This window comes from Cricetulus griseus, chromosome 4, assembly GCF_003668045.3.
Source record: "Cricetulus griseus strain 17A/GY chromosome 4, alternate assembly CriGri-PICRH-1.0, whole genome shotgun sequence".
NCBI classification, from domain to species: Eukaryota; Metazoa; Chordata; class Mammalia; order Rodentia; family Cricetidae; genus Cricetulus; species Cricetulus griseus.
Window position 1 is genome coordinate 114,732,812 of NC_048597.1, and position 17,152 is coordinate 114,749,963.

At 53.4% G+C, this 17,152-nt stretch overlaps 2 protein-coding genes across 2 annotated transcripts in view; one reads left to right on the plus strand and one right to left on the minus strand.

Annotated features, from left to right (window-relative positions):
- Nucleotides 1-7,433, plus strand: part of Por (NADPH--cytochrome P450 reductase) — a 40,907-nt gene extending 33,474 nt beyond the window's left edge. The window contains 13 exon segments of the mRNA NM_001244275.2: nt 1,506-1,634; nt 2,360-2,509; nt 2,953-3,077; nt 3,208-3,297; nt 3,690-3,788; nt 4,649-4,765; nt 4,853-4,971; nt 5,678-5,859; nt 5,945-6,094; nt 6,210-6,480; nt 6,559-6,704; nt 6,785-6,870; nt 6,980-7,433. Of these exon segments, the coding sequence (NP_001231204.2) occupies nt 1,506-1,634; nt 2,360-2,509; nt 2,953-3,077; nt 3,208-3,297; nt 3,690-3,788; nt 4,649-4,765; nt 4,853-4,971; nt 5,678-5,859; nt 5,945-6,094; nt 6,210-6,480; nt 6,559-6,704; nt 6,785-6,870; nt 6,980-7,124 (1,809 nt within the window). The 3' untranslated portion in view covers nt 7,125-7,433.
- A 188-nt stretch (nt 7,434-7,621) lies between these two features.
- On the minus strand, nt 7,622-16,036 carry Tmem120a (transmembrane protein 120A). The gene is made up of 12 exons (XM_027416188.2): nt 15,838-16,036; nt 14,113-14,231; nt 13,796-13,912; nt 9,644-9,703; nt 9,373-9,468; nt 9,136-9,225; nt 8,702-8,767; nt 8,542-8,603; nt 8,363-8,455; nt 8,189-8,253; nt 8,021-8,089; nt 7,622-7,938 (listed from the first exon to the last, which is right to left on the minus strand). The coding sequence occupies exons 1-12, from the start codon at nt 15,916-15,918 to the stop codon at nt 7,825-7,827; spliced, it is 1,032 nt and encodes a 343-aa protein (XP_027271989.1). The 5' UTR covers nt 15,919-16,036; the 3' UTR covers nt 7,622-7,824.
- Nucleotides 16,037-17,152: the final 1,116 nt, after the last annotated feature.

The following is a 17,152-nucleotide window of genomic DNA, read 5'->3' on the forward strand; positions in this document are numbered from 1 at the left end:
GAGGGCTGTTGGAACTGAGCAGGCCCGAGTGATAAGGGTGTCGTCATCTTACACAGCACAAGGAGCTCTGCTTTGACTTTCTTGGATAAACTAAAATGTAAAAACAGACCTCCCTTTATTATCAAAGTTTACAGTTTGAGTCCTTTCCCCAGAACCCACATAAAAAGCCAGACAGGGTAGCATATGCTTCTAATTCCCAAAGCTCCCTTGTACAAGCATAGCCTAATTGGTGAGGTCCGCACCAGTTAGAAGCCTTGCTCAAAACTAAATAGTGATGGCACCTGAGGAACGAGACACACACACACACACACACACACACACACACACACTCGGTACATTGGAAGCCAGGTATGATGATATACACCTTTAATCTTAGCAGTAACAAAGCTGAAGCAGGAAAACCAAAAGTTAAGGCCAACCTGGGCTACACCTTGTCTAAAATTTTTAAAAAGAGGGCCAGAGATGGCTCAATGATAACAATGCTTACTGCTTTTGCACAGGACCTGGTTTAATTCCCAGCACCCACATGGTGGCTCATAACTGTCTGTAATTTCAGTTCTAGATCAGATACCTCTGCCCTCCAGTGGCTCCAGAATATACATGATGCACACATACATACACATAAGATAAAAATAAATATATTTTTTTAAATTGAAAAGAATGAAGGATAGATGTAGTCTATTTTATATATTGTGTAGACATACATGTATGCACACACACACATGTATATATAGTTTTGTTTCTTGAGACAGGGTTTCTCTGTGTGGCCCTGGCTGTCCTGGAACTCACTCTGTAGACCAGAACTCAAATCCACCTGCCTCTGCCTCCCAAGTGCTAGGAGTAAAGACATGCGCCACCACTGCCTGCCTTATCTTTAGTTATCTGTATGGGGAGGGTTGTGCCCAGGAAGGAGTGTGGGTGTCCCACTAAGGCCACAGGTCATTCAGTCCCTGGATCTGGAATTCCAGGTCACATGAGCCACTTGATGTGGGTGCAGGGCACTGCACTTGGGTCCTCTGCAAGAGCAGCCAGTGCGCTTACCTCCCAAGCCATCTCTCCAGCTTCTGCCTCACTGTCATATAAGAGACTTGAGCGACTGCAGATTTTGGTACCCTGTGCATGGTTGGAGATCGTGCCCTCACCCCCCCCCCACAAATGCCAAAGGATCACATCCACTGTTTGTTATTTTTATTGATATGTACGTAAGGTCTGCTATCCATATTTCTCCAGTCACCTTCCCTTTTTATACTCAATATTAGGTTGTGGTTTTTCTGGTGTTAGAGTATGGTCTTAAGTGATATGTATGAGATCACTCTGATGACGCCAGCTGGACTCCTTGGGGAATGTCTGTCCTCTGCCATCAGAGCACCTGCGACAGCTAGATATCAGCCCAAGTGACTCAGATAAGAACTGAGGCCAGGAGAGAGGGCTCCCCTTGCCAGTCCTGCACTGTGTGTGTGTGTCCTGGGCCCCTTACTCACCCATGTGTCTGCCTCCTCCCTCAGGGAAGGAACATTATTGTATTCTATGGCTCCCAGACGGGAACTGCTGAGGAGTTTGCCAACCGGCTGTCCAAGGATGCCCACCGCTATGGGATGCGGGGCATGTCTGCAGACCCCGAAGAGTATGACTTGGTGAGACCCCCTCATATGCTGCCCTGTGCTCCACCCTGCTGCTCAAGTGTGAGGGACCCTAGGATGCCCCTTCCCTGTCTGTGGGGTCATCTCAAAGAGCTCTAAGCCACCTTATGTTGAGGCTCTTAATAACTTGTGATTAAAGCTGAGGGAAGAGGGGAGATAGAACCAGGGAGGGGTCGAGAGGTTGAGGGAGGCCATAGTTAGGGGCAATGGAGTCCCTCCTCATATCCATTAGCCACCCTGCCTACACTGTTCCTCTTAAGCCTGTGTAGGGTATGATAGATCTCAACCATGTTCTTAACAGCTAGGACAGGAGCACTGTTGCCCCTCACTGTCTGCCAACTCACCAGGCTCATTCTCCTGGCACTGCCTGCCTCCATTCCCTTACATGGGGTGGCTCTATAAAGTACACAAAACTGTATCAGCCACCGGTAGAAGGGAGGGAGCAGGTGGCTCAGGAATTGCCATATTCATCAGTGACACCCCACACACAACTGAAGAGTCATCCCTGTGAGGGGCACCTTCTCTCAGCCCCTTCCCCGTGCCCACTCCTTCCCTTCCACCCACTTCCGTCTCCAGCCGTGGGGGTCTTCCATCTCCAGCCTTCCTTTTAAATGTATTAGAAACGCATGAGGGACTGCCTGGACCAAGGTCTTCCCACCTGACACTCTGTTCATCAGCTATGGGCTCAGGCCACAGTGATGATACCCCTGTCTCTCTAGGCTGACCTGAGCAGCTTGCCTGAGATCGACAAGTCTCTAGTAGTCTTCTGCATGGCCACGTATGGCGAGGGAGACCCCACCGACAATGCCCAAGACTTCTATGACTGGCTGCAGGAGACTGATGTGGACCTCACTGGAGTCAAGTTTGCTGTGAGTTTCCCAGAATCCTTTGGACATACACTGGCTTCTGGCAGCTCCCCAGACCTAGGATCCTCCTATGCAAGCTGCCCCATCTGTTCCTTCACCATCTTACGGGACAGAGGATCTTATCCTTACTTTAGTGAGGCTTTTGCCCTTCTAGAGCATCTCCTCCAATGTTGCCAGCTCCAATGACCCCTCAGGACATTGGTTACTGGACAAAAGGCCAAAACAATATAATTTGGCCAAACAAGGAGGACTGGAGCCTCCAGCTAAGCTCTGGTCACTTGGATTTGAGGTGTAAAAAGGCTGGTCATAAAAGGAGCCACCTATGACTGCAGGTCACCTAAGTAAAGCCATCAGTGCCCATAGTGCCAGAGGCTTCCCAAGGAGCATCACAAGGACATCAGATCCCACTGACCATAGCCTCAGAGCCTCCCCTGCTGTCCTCACAGGTGTTTGGCCTTGGGAACAAGACCTATGAACATTTCAATGCCATGGGGAAGTATGTGGACCAGCGGCTGGAGCAGCTTGGCGCCCAGCGCATCTTTGAATTGGGCCTTGGAGATGATGATGGGAAGTAAGTGTCACCCTAGTTGCACAGGTGCCAGCCTGGAGTGTTGGCCACCTTCCTTCTCCTAGCAGGGCTGGGAGCCACAGGTGTGAGAGTGGGCTGATGTCTAGCCTGGCTAAGCCTCTCCTCTCTCCAGCTTAGAAGAGGATTTCATCACATGGAGGGAGCAGTTCTGGCCAGCCGTGTGCGAGTTCTTCGGGGTGGAAGCCACTGGGGAGGAGTCGAGGTAAGTGGAAGGCTGAGGCTAGGGCCTGGGCTGGGTGGCCCTGGGGACAGAGTGAGGAAGGGTGTCAAGAGCTCAGGCATAGGATCTGGGAGGTCCTTTTTCTAGGTGAAGGGGCCCCCTTCAGAGAGGGGTGCGGTCCTGTGGCATCACCAGGACACTGGCTTCCCTTCCACCTGTGCTTCGTGGCCTGCTAATCCTCTCAGGCTCTCGGGGCCAACTCCAGCCCTTCTCTTGCCTTTTGCTTCTGTTATGTCTGCTACTTCTCTATAGGGTTCCCTGTATCATGTCTTCCACTCATGTCCCCTGTGTATTTCAAGCCCTTTCTCGCCAAGGCTGACCCTGCAGCCTCCCTCCTCCGAGACCTGACCCTAGCCTTGGTTTTCCCCTCCCAGCATTCGCCAGTATGAGCTCGTGGTCCACGAAGACATTGACACTGCCAAGGTTTACACTGGCGAGATGGGCCGCCTGAAGAGCTACGAGAACCAGAAACCGTAAGTAGAGGAAGGAAAGGGGGGACTAAAAGCCCTGGGGCCCCTTGTGTACCCATATCCCAAGCAGATGTGTGTGTCCCCCAGAGTCATATGAGTGAACGCGGTGGAGACACCCACTCTCTCATGTTCACCAACTGGAAGGGCACAAGTTGCCCAAGGGACAGGTCAAACCCAGGCAAGAAGCCCCCTTCCTTTCCTTAGAATCCACATGCCATTTGGCATGTCGATCAACTGGCAGAGTGCTTACCTAACCAGTGTGAGACCCTGGGTCCCATCCCCAGCACACACAAGTTCAGCACAAGGAGTGGAGGAGGGAGGATCAAAAGTCCAGTTATCCTCAACTGTATAGCGGGTTCCAAGGCAAGCCTGGGATACATGAAAACTTGTCCAAAAAAAGTCCAAATCATGTTCTCACTTTGACACTACATACCCCTGGGTGCCGCCCAGATTATTCATGCTGGAATCCCCAGTCATCCATCACCAACTCAAGCCAGCCATCCTGCTGGGGCAGACTCTTCCATCTGCTGCTCCTAGACACACTATAGTCTCTGAATGTGAGTGTGAACGCCAAGTTCTATGCAAATATCTCACGGTGCGCCACCCCCTGGCCCAGGCTCCCCCATAGACAGAATGCAGAGGGTCTCACATGTTTCTTAGGGGCCAGCTTGTTTTCCTGTCTGTATCCCTTTGTGCTCTGCCCACTTCGTTTACTTAATGGGGCTGGGACAGCCCTTGCCATACTAAATTAGCTCCCTCATGTCCCTTGAAGGCTCAAAGTCTCCTGCCACACCAGCTCTTGCTCCCGGTGTTTACTATAAGCAGGTCCGAAGCCAATCACTGCCCTCCTTTCTTCCCATCAGCCCCTTCGATGCCAAGAATCCATTCCTGGCTGCTGTCACCACTAACCGGAAGCTGAACCAGGGCACTGAGCGGCATCTGATGCACTTGGAATTGGACATCTCAGATTCAAAGATCAGGTACTTGCCACCTCCACCTCTGCCTGGAGCAAACTTGGCATTGAGTCATCTGCTGGCTTCCTCCTGAGCCTTGTGCTTCCATTCTAGGTATGAATCTGGGGATCATGTGGCTGTGTACCCAGCCAATGACGCCACCCTGGTCAACCAGATTGGGGAGATCCTCGGGGCTGACCTGGATGTTGTCATGTCTCTAAACAACCTCGATGGTGAGTTCTGAAATCAGAGGCCTGGTTCTGGCCTGCGGCCCAGGTGCTAAAGCCCCATGCCCTAAGACTCTGTGTAATGAGGTCTAGCCCTCCATCCCTGTCATAGTTACAAAGGACACCTGAGGCCAGGAGGCAGAACCAGCCCAGCTGCGCCCAGCCACACATCCTCCTGGACCGGGGCTGCTAAACCAAGCCTTGTGTCTCAGGCCTGGGCTTCACAACTACCTCTGTAGCCATGGGCTGCTGCCTCCCTACTCCTAGGTAAATGTAAGGACTGGGGTTAGCACCCTTGGTGCCTACTAGGTTCCTTCACCCATGTCCTGGCACTGCCCTTATTGACTTGCAGTAGAGCACATGGACTAGGAGAAAAGGAGCTGGTTTTGTTCAAGCTAGCCAACACACGCACATACACGCTCACACTCTCATTCAAACACACGCACGTGCACACACATGCACATACACACACACTCATACAGCTTCCTCTAAGGCCTGGATGCCTACCATGGCTAGATCCCTGTGATGGGCACTTCTGCCTGGCCTGAAGTTCATGCCTGGCAGAAAGCGTGAGCCTTGCCAGAGTCAAGGAGGCATTAGAGAATAGGCTGGAGTGTCAGCTCTCTGCTACAAGGGCCTGCAGCACCTCCATCCTCTATGACACCCACCCTGCTCCAGGGGTGACCACTCACTCAGTCCTTCTCTGCTGCAGAGGAGTCCAACAAGAAGCATCCGTTCCCCTGCCCCACCACCTACCGTACGGCCCTCACCTACTACCTGGACATCACCAACCCACCACGCACCAATGTGCTCTACGAGCTGGCACAGTATGCCTCGGATCCCTCGGAGCAGGAGCAGCTGCACAAGATGGCCTCCTCCTCAGGCGAGGGCAAGGTGAGCCTGCACACCCTCTGCCTCTATCCCCTCCCCCAACACACACGCTGCAGGCTGCCCATACCTTCCTTCTGTGTCTCCCCAGGAGCTGTACCTGAGCTGGGTGGTGGAGGCCCGGAGGCACATCTTAGCCATTCTCCAAGACTACCCATCACTGCGGCCTCCCATCGACCACCTGTGTGAGCTCCTACCACGACTGCAGGCCCGCTACTACTCCATTGCCTCATCCTCTAAGGTGAAGGGCACCAGCTCTGCCAGGGAGGCGGCACCTAGGGCAGTGGACTCTGGATGCCCAGCAAGGAGAGCCACTGAGAAAGGGACTCCCTCGCTCACACCAGTCCTTCCTTCAGGTCCACCCCAACTCCGTGCACATCTGCGCTGTGGCTGTGGAGTATGAAGCAAAGTCTGGGCGACTGAACAAGGGGGTAGCTACCAGCTGGCTTCGGGCCAAGGAGCCAGCAGGAGAGAATGGCCGCCGGGCCCTGGTACCCATGTTCGTACGCAAATCTCAGTTCCGCCTTCCTTTCAAGTCCACCACACCTGTCATCATGGTGGGCCCTGGCACAGGGATTGCCCCCTTCATGGGTTTCATCCAGGAGCGAGCCTGGCTTCGGGAACAAGGTAAGCCACGGGGCTCTGGTTTTGTGGTCAGGGCCTGACCAGAGAGCTTCCCTTCACCACAGCCTCACCCCTGCCCAGGCAAGGAGGTTGGAGAGACACTGCTCTACTATGGCTGCCGGCGCTCAGATGAAGACTATCTGTACCGCGAAGAGCTGGCCCGCTTCCATAAGGAGGGTGCCCTCACCCAGCTCCATGTGGCCTTTTCCCGGGAGCAGGCCCACAAGGTGAGGCAGGCAGCCGTGCCGACGGGCTGAGCTGTGGGGTCTGGACACTGTTTACAGCCCACCTCACCCCCCTCCCCTAGGTCTATGTCCAACACTTGCTGAAGAGAGACAAAGAACACCTCTGGAAGCTGATCCACGAAGGCGGTGCCCACATCTATGTCTGCGGGTGAGTAAAGAGGCCTGGGCGGGGGGGGGGGGGGGGGGGTGTTAGGGTGCTGACTGTCCACCAATAGGTGGCTCCCGTGAATCCCTCACACCTTCTTGTCTCCACCCAGGGATGCTCGAAATATGGCCAAAGATGTGCAGAACACCTTCTATGACATTGTGGCCGAGTTTGGGCCCATGGAGCACACCCAGGCTGTGGACTATGTTAAGAAGCTGATGACCAAGGGCCGCTACTCCCTGGATGTGTGGAGCTAGGAGCTGCCACCCGCTCACCTTGCTCCCTGTAATCACTTCCTTAACTCCCTTCTGCCGACCTCCACCTCTGGAGGTTCCTGCTTGGCCTCGACACAGGGAGGCCAAGGGACCGACTCCTGGCCTGACTGATGCCCTCCTGGGCCCCTAGGCTGAGCCTGGTCCACTATACCAGGCAGCCCAGCCCCAGGGCACATGGCGAGGGTGATGGGTGCCTTAGGCCCTCGGCAGATGTACAGAGGGGCTCTTCTCTCCACTGAGCTGGGCTGTAGCCCCACCACATGATTTTGAATGAGTGTAAATAATTTTAAATAACCTGGCCCTTGGAATAAAGTTGTTTTCTGTATTTGTCTGGTGTTGCTGGAGCCGATATGGGGTCTATCTTGGGATCTGCTTCAGTAGACAACCCACCTCCCCAGACCAGGAGACAAGAATCTGCTGTGTTGGGGACCCCAAGCCCTGCCTCCCTGGGGAAAATACAACCACAATCCATCACACACTTCCATGCCTCTCTTCCTTTATTGAGGCCCAGAGCCCAAATCCTGCAAGCTGGGCTCCAGGCCCAGGCCTTCCTCAGGGCCCACAGAGCCCACGAAGCCCAGGGGGCACAGAAGGGAACCCCCTACACACAGGGGTGCCCCAACCTGCCACCCCACCTGGCACACAGGTCGAAGCCCCTTTGGGGCTGGCCATCACATCTAGCTTAATCCTTCTTGCTCCCTTGCTGCTGGCTGTGGAACTTCTGGTGTACCACTCGGAGGGTCGTGAAAAAGTTGCCGAGGAAAAGGAGAAGGAAGGGGAAGCCGCACATGAGCACCTGCAGGGGTTGGGGAAGCGGGGTCAGGACAGGTGAGGTCTAGAGGGAATCTTCCGTGCATCCTTCCAGACCCCTGGCTCACCTGCCACTCCTTGCACTCAGGGTCCCGGGCCAAGTTGAACAATGTCAATGCATTAAAGAGCTGCCAGAACTGTAAAGGAGGGAGTCTGTTCAGTAAGTGTAGTGCCCACTGGGGCTCAGCCAGAGGGGGACACCCAGGGGTGGATGGGGACACCCAGGGGTGACTCACGTGTCCAAAGAAGAGGAAAGGAAGCAGGAAGGTGAGGCCTCTCCACATCCAAGACTGGAAACCTTCTGTGGGGGGTGGGAAAAAGCTGAGGTGGTGAGCAGGCTGGAAGAGACAGGAAACCTTCACTAAGGAAGCCCCCGCCTCAGGGCTACAGAGCAGGGCCACCTGACTCACCTACGGTGAGATCCATAGTATGTCGTTCGCCCAGGGCGCGCAGGCGGTACAGGCACCCGCTCTGATAGTAATACTGCAGAAACTGCACAAAGCCTGGGTACAGGGGGCAAATGGGTGTGTCAGACCCGCTCTGGGCCACAGGCTTTCTTCCCCATCCCCTCCCTAGCAAGGAAACTCACTCTGGTACATGGAGAAAGACAGAAACTGGTTCCGGAACTTCTGGTACATGAGACCATCTGGCCTAAATTTAGGGGGAAGCAGAGGAAGGGAGGGAGGTATGAGAGCCGGGGTCTTCAGCCTCACCCCATTCCCCTGCCAACTCAGGTCTTGGTCACTCACCAGGTCAGCATGACTCCCGACAGGAACGTGGACACGTAATGATGGAACACCCACCAGCCTTTGATCCTGTAAAGAGGGTGCCCATTACCCCTGTGAAGCAGGGCAGCTCCCACAGACCCACCTGTGATGATACCTTGTTTATACAAATAAAGCTTGCCTGAAAATCAGAGGACGGAGCTAGCCACTAGCTAACCATAGAGGTCTGGAGGTCTGTACAGACAGACAGGAAGTGAGATGGCTGGGCAGAGAGGAATATAGGTGGGATGAGACAGGAACTCGGTCTCTTCAGTCTGAGGACGTTGTAGAGGTCAGAGCAGGTTGGCTGCTCTGCTCTGCTCTGCAGGCAGGCTTTATTTGTTGGAGAACACAAACTCCACATTTCCCCTTAGAGCTCACGCTACTCCAGCCCACTGCGCTCGCGCGCGCACGCACACCTGGAACCATTATTGATGAGAATGCTCTCTCGGATGGTCAGCGTACAGTAATACCAGACCAGCAGGAAGTTGAAGGCAGCGTCCGTCACCCTGGGGAGTGGAGTACAAAGAAATGATGCCAGAACCTTATCCCAGATCCAGACACCCAGACACCCCCAGAGACCCCCAGAGACCCCCAGAGACCCCCAGAGACCCCCAGAGACCCCCAGACACACCCAGACACACCCAGACGCTCACCTGGAGTTGAGCAGGAAGCGACAAGAGAAGGAGATGACAATGAGGATGATCGTGAGGTAGAGCTTGAATTTCTCATACTCGTCTTTGTAAGCAAACCTGGGGCGGGGAAGCGACAGGCATTCCCACTCATGGGTGGGCAGGTGGAACAGTGGGGGGGAGCCCTCCCTTCTCCACTATGCTGGAGGTCCAGAACCCCAAGACCACACCAACCAAAGTCAAAGGTGGTTGGGAAAGCCCGAGTGAGGCCCAACCCCATACCACCACCACATACTTGGCCTGCTTGCTCAGAAGTGTCACGTTGACATTCCCCAGAACCAGACTCAGGTACAACCTAAGGGAGAGAAGATGGCTGAGTGACAGACAAACACTACAGTCTAGAGCCTGTCGTCTTCCCCATGGACTTGGTATACTCCAAGCTTAAGAGGTGCCACTAGCCAACCACACATGGTACTCCACCTCTCCCCCTGCCTGCACCAGAATCCTGTCCTTGGGGTAAACAGTGTCTCCAGCCTGCGGTGTTTTGTCTAGGATCTCCCAGTGTTGGCACCTTGAGAGCCCTGGATGTCCTTCCCCATGAGAAACCATCCCACTCCAAACCATTCCTCAGGTGTGAGTAAGCATGGGGACTTGGCATCTGGGCAGATGTTCATCTAAGAAACTCAGCCCTGCATCCCCGTCAGTGCTTCCCATACATAGCCACACACTGGACCTCACTCCCAGCTCAAGGGCCTCCCTTCAAAACTCCAGCTGGAAGAGATGGCTCAGCTGGTAGAGTGCTTGCCTAACACCCAGGAGGTCCTGGGTTCAATCACAGGCACCACATAAAAATTCACACCTGTAATCCCAGTTCTTAGGAGGTGGGAGCAGAAGACCAGAAGTTGAGGCTAGCCTGGGCTACAAGAGACCCTGTCTCAAAAATATACCACCAAAACCAACAAACAAAACCAGGCTCCTTTTCTACTCCTCCCACTAATGAAGTTCATGTGTCCTCAGAGAACTCCAGGTGTGACAGCAACACAGTGTCACTTACTAAGCAGCCGCACCCAGTACAGAGGCTTCTGTCCCCACTCAGGCCTCAGCATGGCAGAGATGCCTGAGGCTACAAGGGAGGCTGAGAATTTGAATGGAGCCTCTTCCTAGCTGTCTTGGTCAGGGTCACCATTGCTGTGATGAAACTGGGCTGTTTGATTGGGCTATCAAAGCAACTTGGGAGGAGAGGGTTTCTTTGGCTCACATGTCCTGGATTGCCATTCACTGAAGAAGTCCAGGCAGGAACTCAAGCAGGGCAGGAACCTGGAGGCAGGACTGATGCAGAGGCCATGGATGGACTACAGCTTACTGGCTTGCTCAACCTACTTTATTATAGAATTCAGGACCACCAGCCCAGGGATGGCTCCACCCACAATGCTCTGGGCCCACCCACAGCAATTACTAATCAAGAAAATGCCCTACAGGCCTGCTTACAGTTTGATCTTAAGGAGGCATTTTCTCAGTTAAGGTTCCCTCCTCTCAGATGACTCTAGCTTGTGTCAAGTTGACATAAAAACTAGCCAGGACAACCGACCCATTATCAACTTAAAACTAACCTTTCCTTTCTTGTTCATCCCCAAGATCTCATATTAATAAATATCATAATACAAAACATAATTACCAACTTAAAATTAGTACAGACTTTACAAACTCAAACACTTCAAAAGTCAAGCTCTTTAAAAAATTACAAAGTCTGGGCGGGCAGTGGTGGCACATACCTTTAATGTCAGCACTCAGAAGACAGAGGAAGGAGGATCTCTGTGAGTTCAAGGCCAGGCTGGTCTATAGAGCGAGTTCCAGGACAGCCAGGGCTACACAGAGAAACCGCCTTGAAAAATAAACAGAACAAAACAAAAAAATTACAAAGTCCCTTTTAAAAATCAAAAGTCTCTGTAAAACTCCAAAGTCTCTCAACTATGGGCTCCTGTAAAATCAAAATACTCCTGTAAAATCAAAATAAGTTAAATACTTTTACTTCGAAGAAAGAAGAACCATGGTTCAATAACAATATGAATAAAACCAAACCAAGCTCCAACTGTGTAAATAACTCAGTATCCAATGTCTGGGATTCAGTTTTCTGAGTTCCACAGAAGGGCCTGGGTCACTTCTCAGGCTCCACCATCTTCAGCCCATGCAGACAGTGTCCTCAGCTCAGGCTGGCTCCACTCCAGGATTCCAGGGGCTTCCTGGGTGATCATCTCATGGTACTGTCATCTCCAAAATGCTGCGGTCTCCTGATATAACCGGGCTGCACTTTCACCAGCAGCCTCTCCCAGGTGCTCTATGTGGTGCTAAGCCTCAACTTCTCTCTGTGACCCCTTCAATCCTGGGCTTCAACTACTGAGGCTGCAACTTCACCAGAGGCCTCTCCTGGTGTCTCACAGTGCCAAGCCTCAGCTGCTCTCTATGACCTTTTCATGCCTTTAAAACCAGTACCACCTGGGTGATGCTTACACATAACCAAGTACAGCTGCCATCGTGAGGTACAACCTTGGCCGCCTCCAGAACACAACTTCCTTGTGCTGACTCTAGGGAAACACTTCCCAGAAGATTTCACCTCAGTGATGCTGGTCTCTTCCTAATCAACACTAATTCTTCAGCCCTGGCTAACCAGAACTACGGAATCTTAATTCTAAATAGCAAATATCCATGACAGAGTCTTTTTTTAAAATTAGTCTTTATTTTATGGGTATGGGTGTTTTGCTTGCAGGTATGTCATTTGTTTGGTTGTTGCCTTAAAGGCTAGAAGAGGGTATCCAATCCCCTGGATCTGGAGCTATGATATGGACACCACTGCCATGTGGTTGCTGGGAATTGAACCTGGGTCCTCTGTAAGAGCAGCCAGTGCTCTTAACCACTGAGCCATCCCTCCAGCCCTGATAGTGTTTACATCTCCCCCTGAACTTCACAAGCCAAGCCTTCATCGTCCTCACTGCTCTCAGCGTTATCTTCCCAGCTCCGACAGAACAGCCCACTGAGCTCTCAACACTCAAAGGCTTTCTAGCCTAAAGTTCCAAAGTCCTTCTACAATCTCCCCCAAAACAACATGCTCAGGTCTGCCACAGCAATACCCCACATCCTGGTCTTAGTCAGGGTTACTATTGCTGTGATGAAACACCATGAGCAAACACAGTTTTGAAGAGGAAAGGGTTTACTTGGCTTACATACCCTGACTCACAGTCCACTGAGGGAAGACAATGCTTCCCTCATTGTGTGAGACAAGAACTCAAACCATATGAAAACCTGGAGGCAGGAGCTGATGCAGAGGCCATGGAGGGTGCTGCTTACTGGCTTGCTCCTCATGGCTTCCTCAGCCTGCTTTCTTATAAAAGTCCCAGGTCCACCAGCCCAGGGATGGCCCCACCCACAATAGGATGGGCCCTCCCCCACCAATCACTAAAATACCCTACATTAGAGCTGGGTGTGGTGGTGCACGCCTTTGATCCCAACATTAGGGAGGCAGAGGCGGGTGTATCTCTGAGTTCAAGGCCAGTCTGGCTACAAAGTGAATTCCAGGGCAGCCAGGACTACACAGAGAAACCCTGACTCTAAAAACAAAAAGAAAGGAAGGGAGGGAGGGAGAGAGAGGGGGAGGAAGGGAAGGATAGGAAGAAAATGCCCTGCAGGCTTGCCTACAGCCTGATCTTATGGAGGCATTTTCTCAATTAAGGCTCCCTCCTCTCAGATGACACTAGCTGTATCAAGTTGACATTAAAAACTAGCCAGGACACAAACTCATTGCCAACGCAGATCCAGCCTCACTACCCAGGGCACTGATCATGTTTTGCAAGCACTCTACCAATTCAGCTACATCCCCAGCCCTTGGCTTGGTTTTAGATTTTATTTTTTTGTATGTATGGGTGTTTTGTCTGCATGTTTGTATGTGTGCCATGTGTGTGCCTGGTGCCCACAGGGGCCAGAAGGTGGTGTTGGATCCCCTGGAACTGAAGTTACAGACAGTTTTAAGCTACCATGTAACTTCTTAACCATTAAGCCATCTGTCCAGCCCCTTTGGTTTATTTTTTGAGGGAGGGTCTCACTCTGCAGCCTTGGCTGGGCTGAAACTCATCACGTTGATCAGGCTCACTCTGAATCCACTATGTAGTCAAAGAGGACCTTGGATTCTCTAGCCTCCTGCCTCGGCTTCCAGAGCGGTAGGACCACAGGTGTGTACTAGTTCACTACCTCTGGAGATGACTCAGGCAACCCAACACCACGTGTGGGTTACATGTCCATCACTGAGACCCCAGTTCCCTAAACCCTCCCCTTGGAGCTCCCATAACAGTGAGCTGTCAGACAGCCAGGCCGTCAACAGGGCCCCCTTGGCTGATTGAATGACAGAGAGACTGGCTAGGGCTTCACATCCCTAGAACAGGAAGAAGGAAGGGCTCACCCATTCTTCTTAGGCAAATAGGCTTCCATGTCAAAGAAGAGGCCTTGGCGCTCCTTCATCTGGTTTTCCAGGTCCTGTGCGGCCTCTGCAGACTCGCATGAGAGAGAGGGCCTGCATCTGGGAGTACGGCAGGAGTCAATCAGAGCAGGCGGGGAAGCCCGGGTCCTGCAGGAACCCCAGTGGGAACCCTTTGGGACAGAGAAAGGAACAGAGCCCAGGGAGTGGAAGAGTACAAGAGCCACGCCAGGGTGAGCCAGTGGCAACCCGCCCCCTAATTCACCAGCGCCCACCCCATCGGGAGGTCACCCCACCCTCACCTTTTCAGCACCAAGGCCAGCTCCTGGAGCCTTTTCTTCTGGCGTGTGATGGAGTTGGTACAGTTGTCCTGGAGTTTGGTGAGCTCCTCTAGCTTCAGGCGGTACAGGCGGTGTGTTTCCTAGGGTAAGGCATTAGCTTGACTGTGTAACTGCCTGGGCGGGGAACCAATCCTGAAGGTAGAACTTTCTGTGCTTGCCCCTGAGGGTTCTTCCTATCAGACCCTCTGTGATAGGGTCTGGCATTATCTTCAAACAGTCCAGCAGTGGTTCTCAACCTTCCTAAGACTTCGACCCTTTAATACAATCCCTCATGTTGTGGTGACCCCAACCATAAAACTATTTTCATTGCTACTTCATACACTACAATGTTGCTACTGCTACAAATTGTCATATAAATATTACAATTTTATATTGTGTTTTCCAATGGTCTTAGGCGAACCACCGGTGAAAGGGTCATTTGCCCCCTAAAATGGGTCTTGACCCAGAGGTTGAGAACCACTGCTCTAGACCAAAGGGGCAGCCTGAATTCACCCCCAACTTTCTCAGTTCCTCCTACTCGCCTAGCCTGAAAGAATGGAATACAGTGGTTATCCATGATGCCTTCTACCCAGGCATTCCTGATGTTTCCTCTTGGGTCAAAGGTCACAAGACTTCCAGTGCTCAGGCCAGTCCCTCCCATCCACTCCCCTCCTGCAAGCACCTTTGGCCCAAGCACTTTGCCCTGGTGGGTGAACCTTGCAACCTAAAGACAGGGCAAGGGGCAGTGTGGGGAAATCACCGCAGAGGCCATCGTAGTGATGGCAAAACTGGGAGATTTAGGCTGTCTAGACCTCTAGAGAGTTCTAACACCAGCAGGCTGGAAAGGGTTGGCAGATGCAGTGGAGACATGAGGCTGGGCACAGTCCAGCAGAGGCAAAGGTCTAACCTAGTCTCCAGTTGGCCAGGCTCCACTATTTGGGTCTGTTTCTCATGCCAAACGGGGCTGCCACAGCCTCCTTAGGCTCTAGCATATGCCACCTCTGGCCAGTGATGGCCTTCCTGGAAGCAGCAACTTCCTTCTCTCTAGTATAGGGACAGAGAGGACACAAACAACCCCAACCTGAACTGGGAGGTTTTCCAATGGTCTCAGACAGACTTTGCCAAGCCAAGAGGTCCCGGTACAGTCTGCCCCGCCCACCTCTCCCTACAAGAAAGAAGCGCCAAGGCGAACCTCCTCCCATCTCTAGGTGGGCGCTGTCCCTCTGTCTCAGATGGCTGAGATGTCCATCCAGGCCTGGATTTTATAAAAACTTGCTTCCTTGCAGCGCTCAGCAAAGAGCTGACCAAGGGCAGGGAAGGCGTTGTCCCACTGCACGCTTGCAGGGTGACTGAACCAAAAGGCTGGGCCCAGCTTGGGCTCTGCCTCGGGTGACTGACCTCCAGGAAGGGGACGAGGTCCCAGATCGGTTAGCGGTGCAGAGGGAGGGCCACCAGAGGATTGCTGACCTGTTTTCAAGGCCTTTGCACAAAGTCGTGATGGCCCGGTACAGTGGGATCCCGCCCAAGCACGCCAGGGACGCGCGGGCAATCGGGGCTGCCACCGAATATTTAAAAGGGAAAGTGGTGGAGGTCCTCAACCCCTGACCCCCCTCCTAGCTACCCTATGTCTGACCTAGGGCTGCCCGACCCTTGTCCCCGAGACAGAGAGACATGGCTCGGGGCACGGATGGCCTCAGGGACGCTCACCTGGATACCTTGGAAGTCCTGCTGCAGATCCTCCCAGTTACGCAGGCAGTCGCCCAGCGGGTCTGGGGGCGGGGACTGCATGTCTTTGTCCACGCCACGGGACGCGGGGAGCCACGAGTGGGGAGGACGGAGCTGCAACCCCGGCCGGCCGGAGGCGCCTCCGCCTCCGCCCCCGTCCGCTTCCGGGCTTGCGCCGCCGCGGCTGCCAACGGGAAAAGGCCCGGCGTAATCCGCGCGCGAGCCCCGCCCCTAAGAGCAGCCAATAGGAGTCCCGGACGGGAACTGGGCGTGGCCACGTGCCCGCTGGGCGTCTCCTGGCTCAGTGACCCGACCTGTGGTCCCGGCGATGCTACCCGCTGGATCCGCTTCCTCAGACCACTCACAAACCAAGGCCACTTTAACGTAGCGTCTCACTCCGCAGCCCTGGCTGGTCTGGAGCCTAGAGATCCCCCTGCCTCTGTCTCCCGCGTGCGGAGATGAGAAGCGTTCACCGTGCACCCCGCCCTGCACTCCATACACTTTTGTCCTTGAGAAGCTGGCCTCTCTAGGGACCCCTTTTCTGTCCCAGAGTCCTCCGTACTCACCCCTCCTGTCCTTCAAACAGCATGTAGGCTGCCTCTCCTAAAATACAAGTTAACTCCCACAGGTCCCTGCTGAAGACTTACCCGTGGGTCTAGAGCTGAGTCGGTAGAGTGCTTGTCTAGCACGCAGGAACAGAGTTCAATCCCCAGCTTCACGTACGTACGCAGGTCATCCTCATCAGGGGACACCTTGCCCGCCCCCGCACCCCCCCCCATAACCCTCTGTGGTAGGCAAGTGGTAGGTCGCTAGGGATATTTTTCTTTCGCTTGTTTTGAGACAGGGTTTCTCTGTGTGTAGCCCTACCAGAGATGCCTCCTGCCTCCTGCCTCTCCTGCCTCTCCTGCCTCTCCTGCCTCTCCTGCCTCCTGCCTCTGCCTCTGCCTCTGCTGGGATTAAAGATGTGCGCCACCACTGCAGGGCTGGAGCTGTCTTCTTAAATAGGTGACACCCTACATTACCCTTGAGGTCTGTGAATCTAGGGAAGTCCCTTTGGACAATTCCCTTTAGGACTTGTGGAATTTGAACCTGTGAGATGGCTCAGCAAGTAAGGGTGTCTGCCGTCAAGCCGGATGACCCGAGTTCAATCCCAGGACCCACACTGTGGAAAGAACCAGTTTTAGCAACTTCATCTCTGACCTCCACACAAGTGCCAAGACATGCCTACATATACACACATAAAAAAGTGTAGGATGGCTCGGTGGTTAGGAGCACTGGATGCTCTTCCAGAGGACCT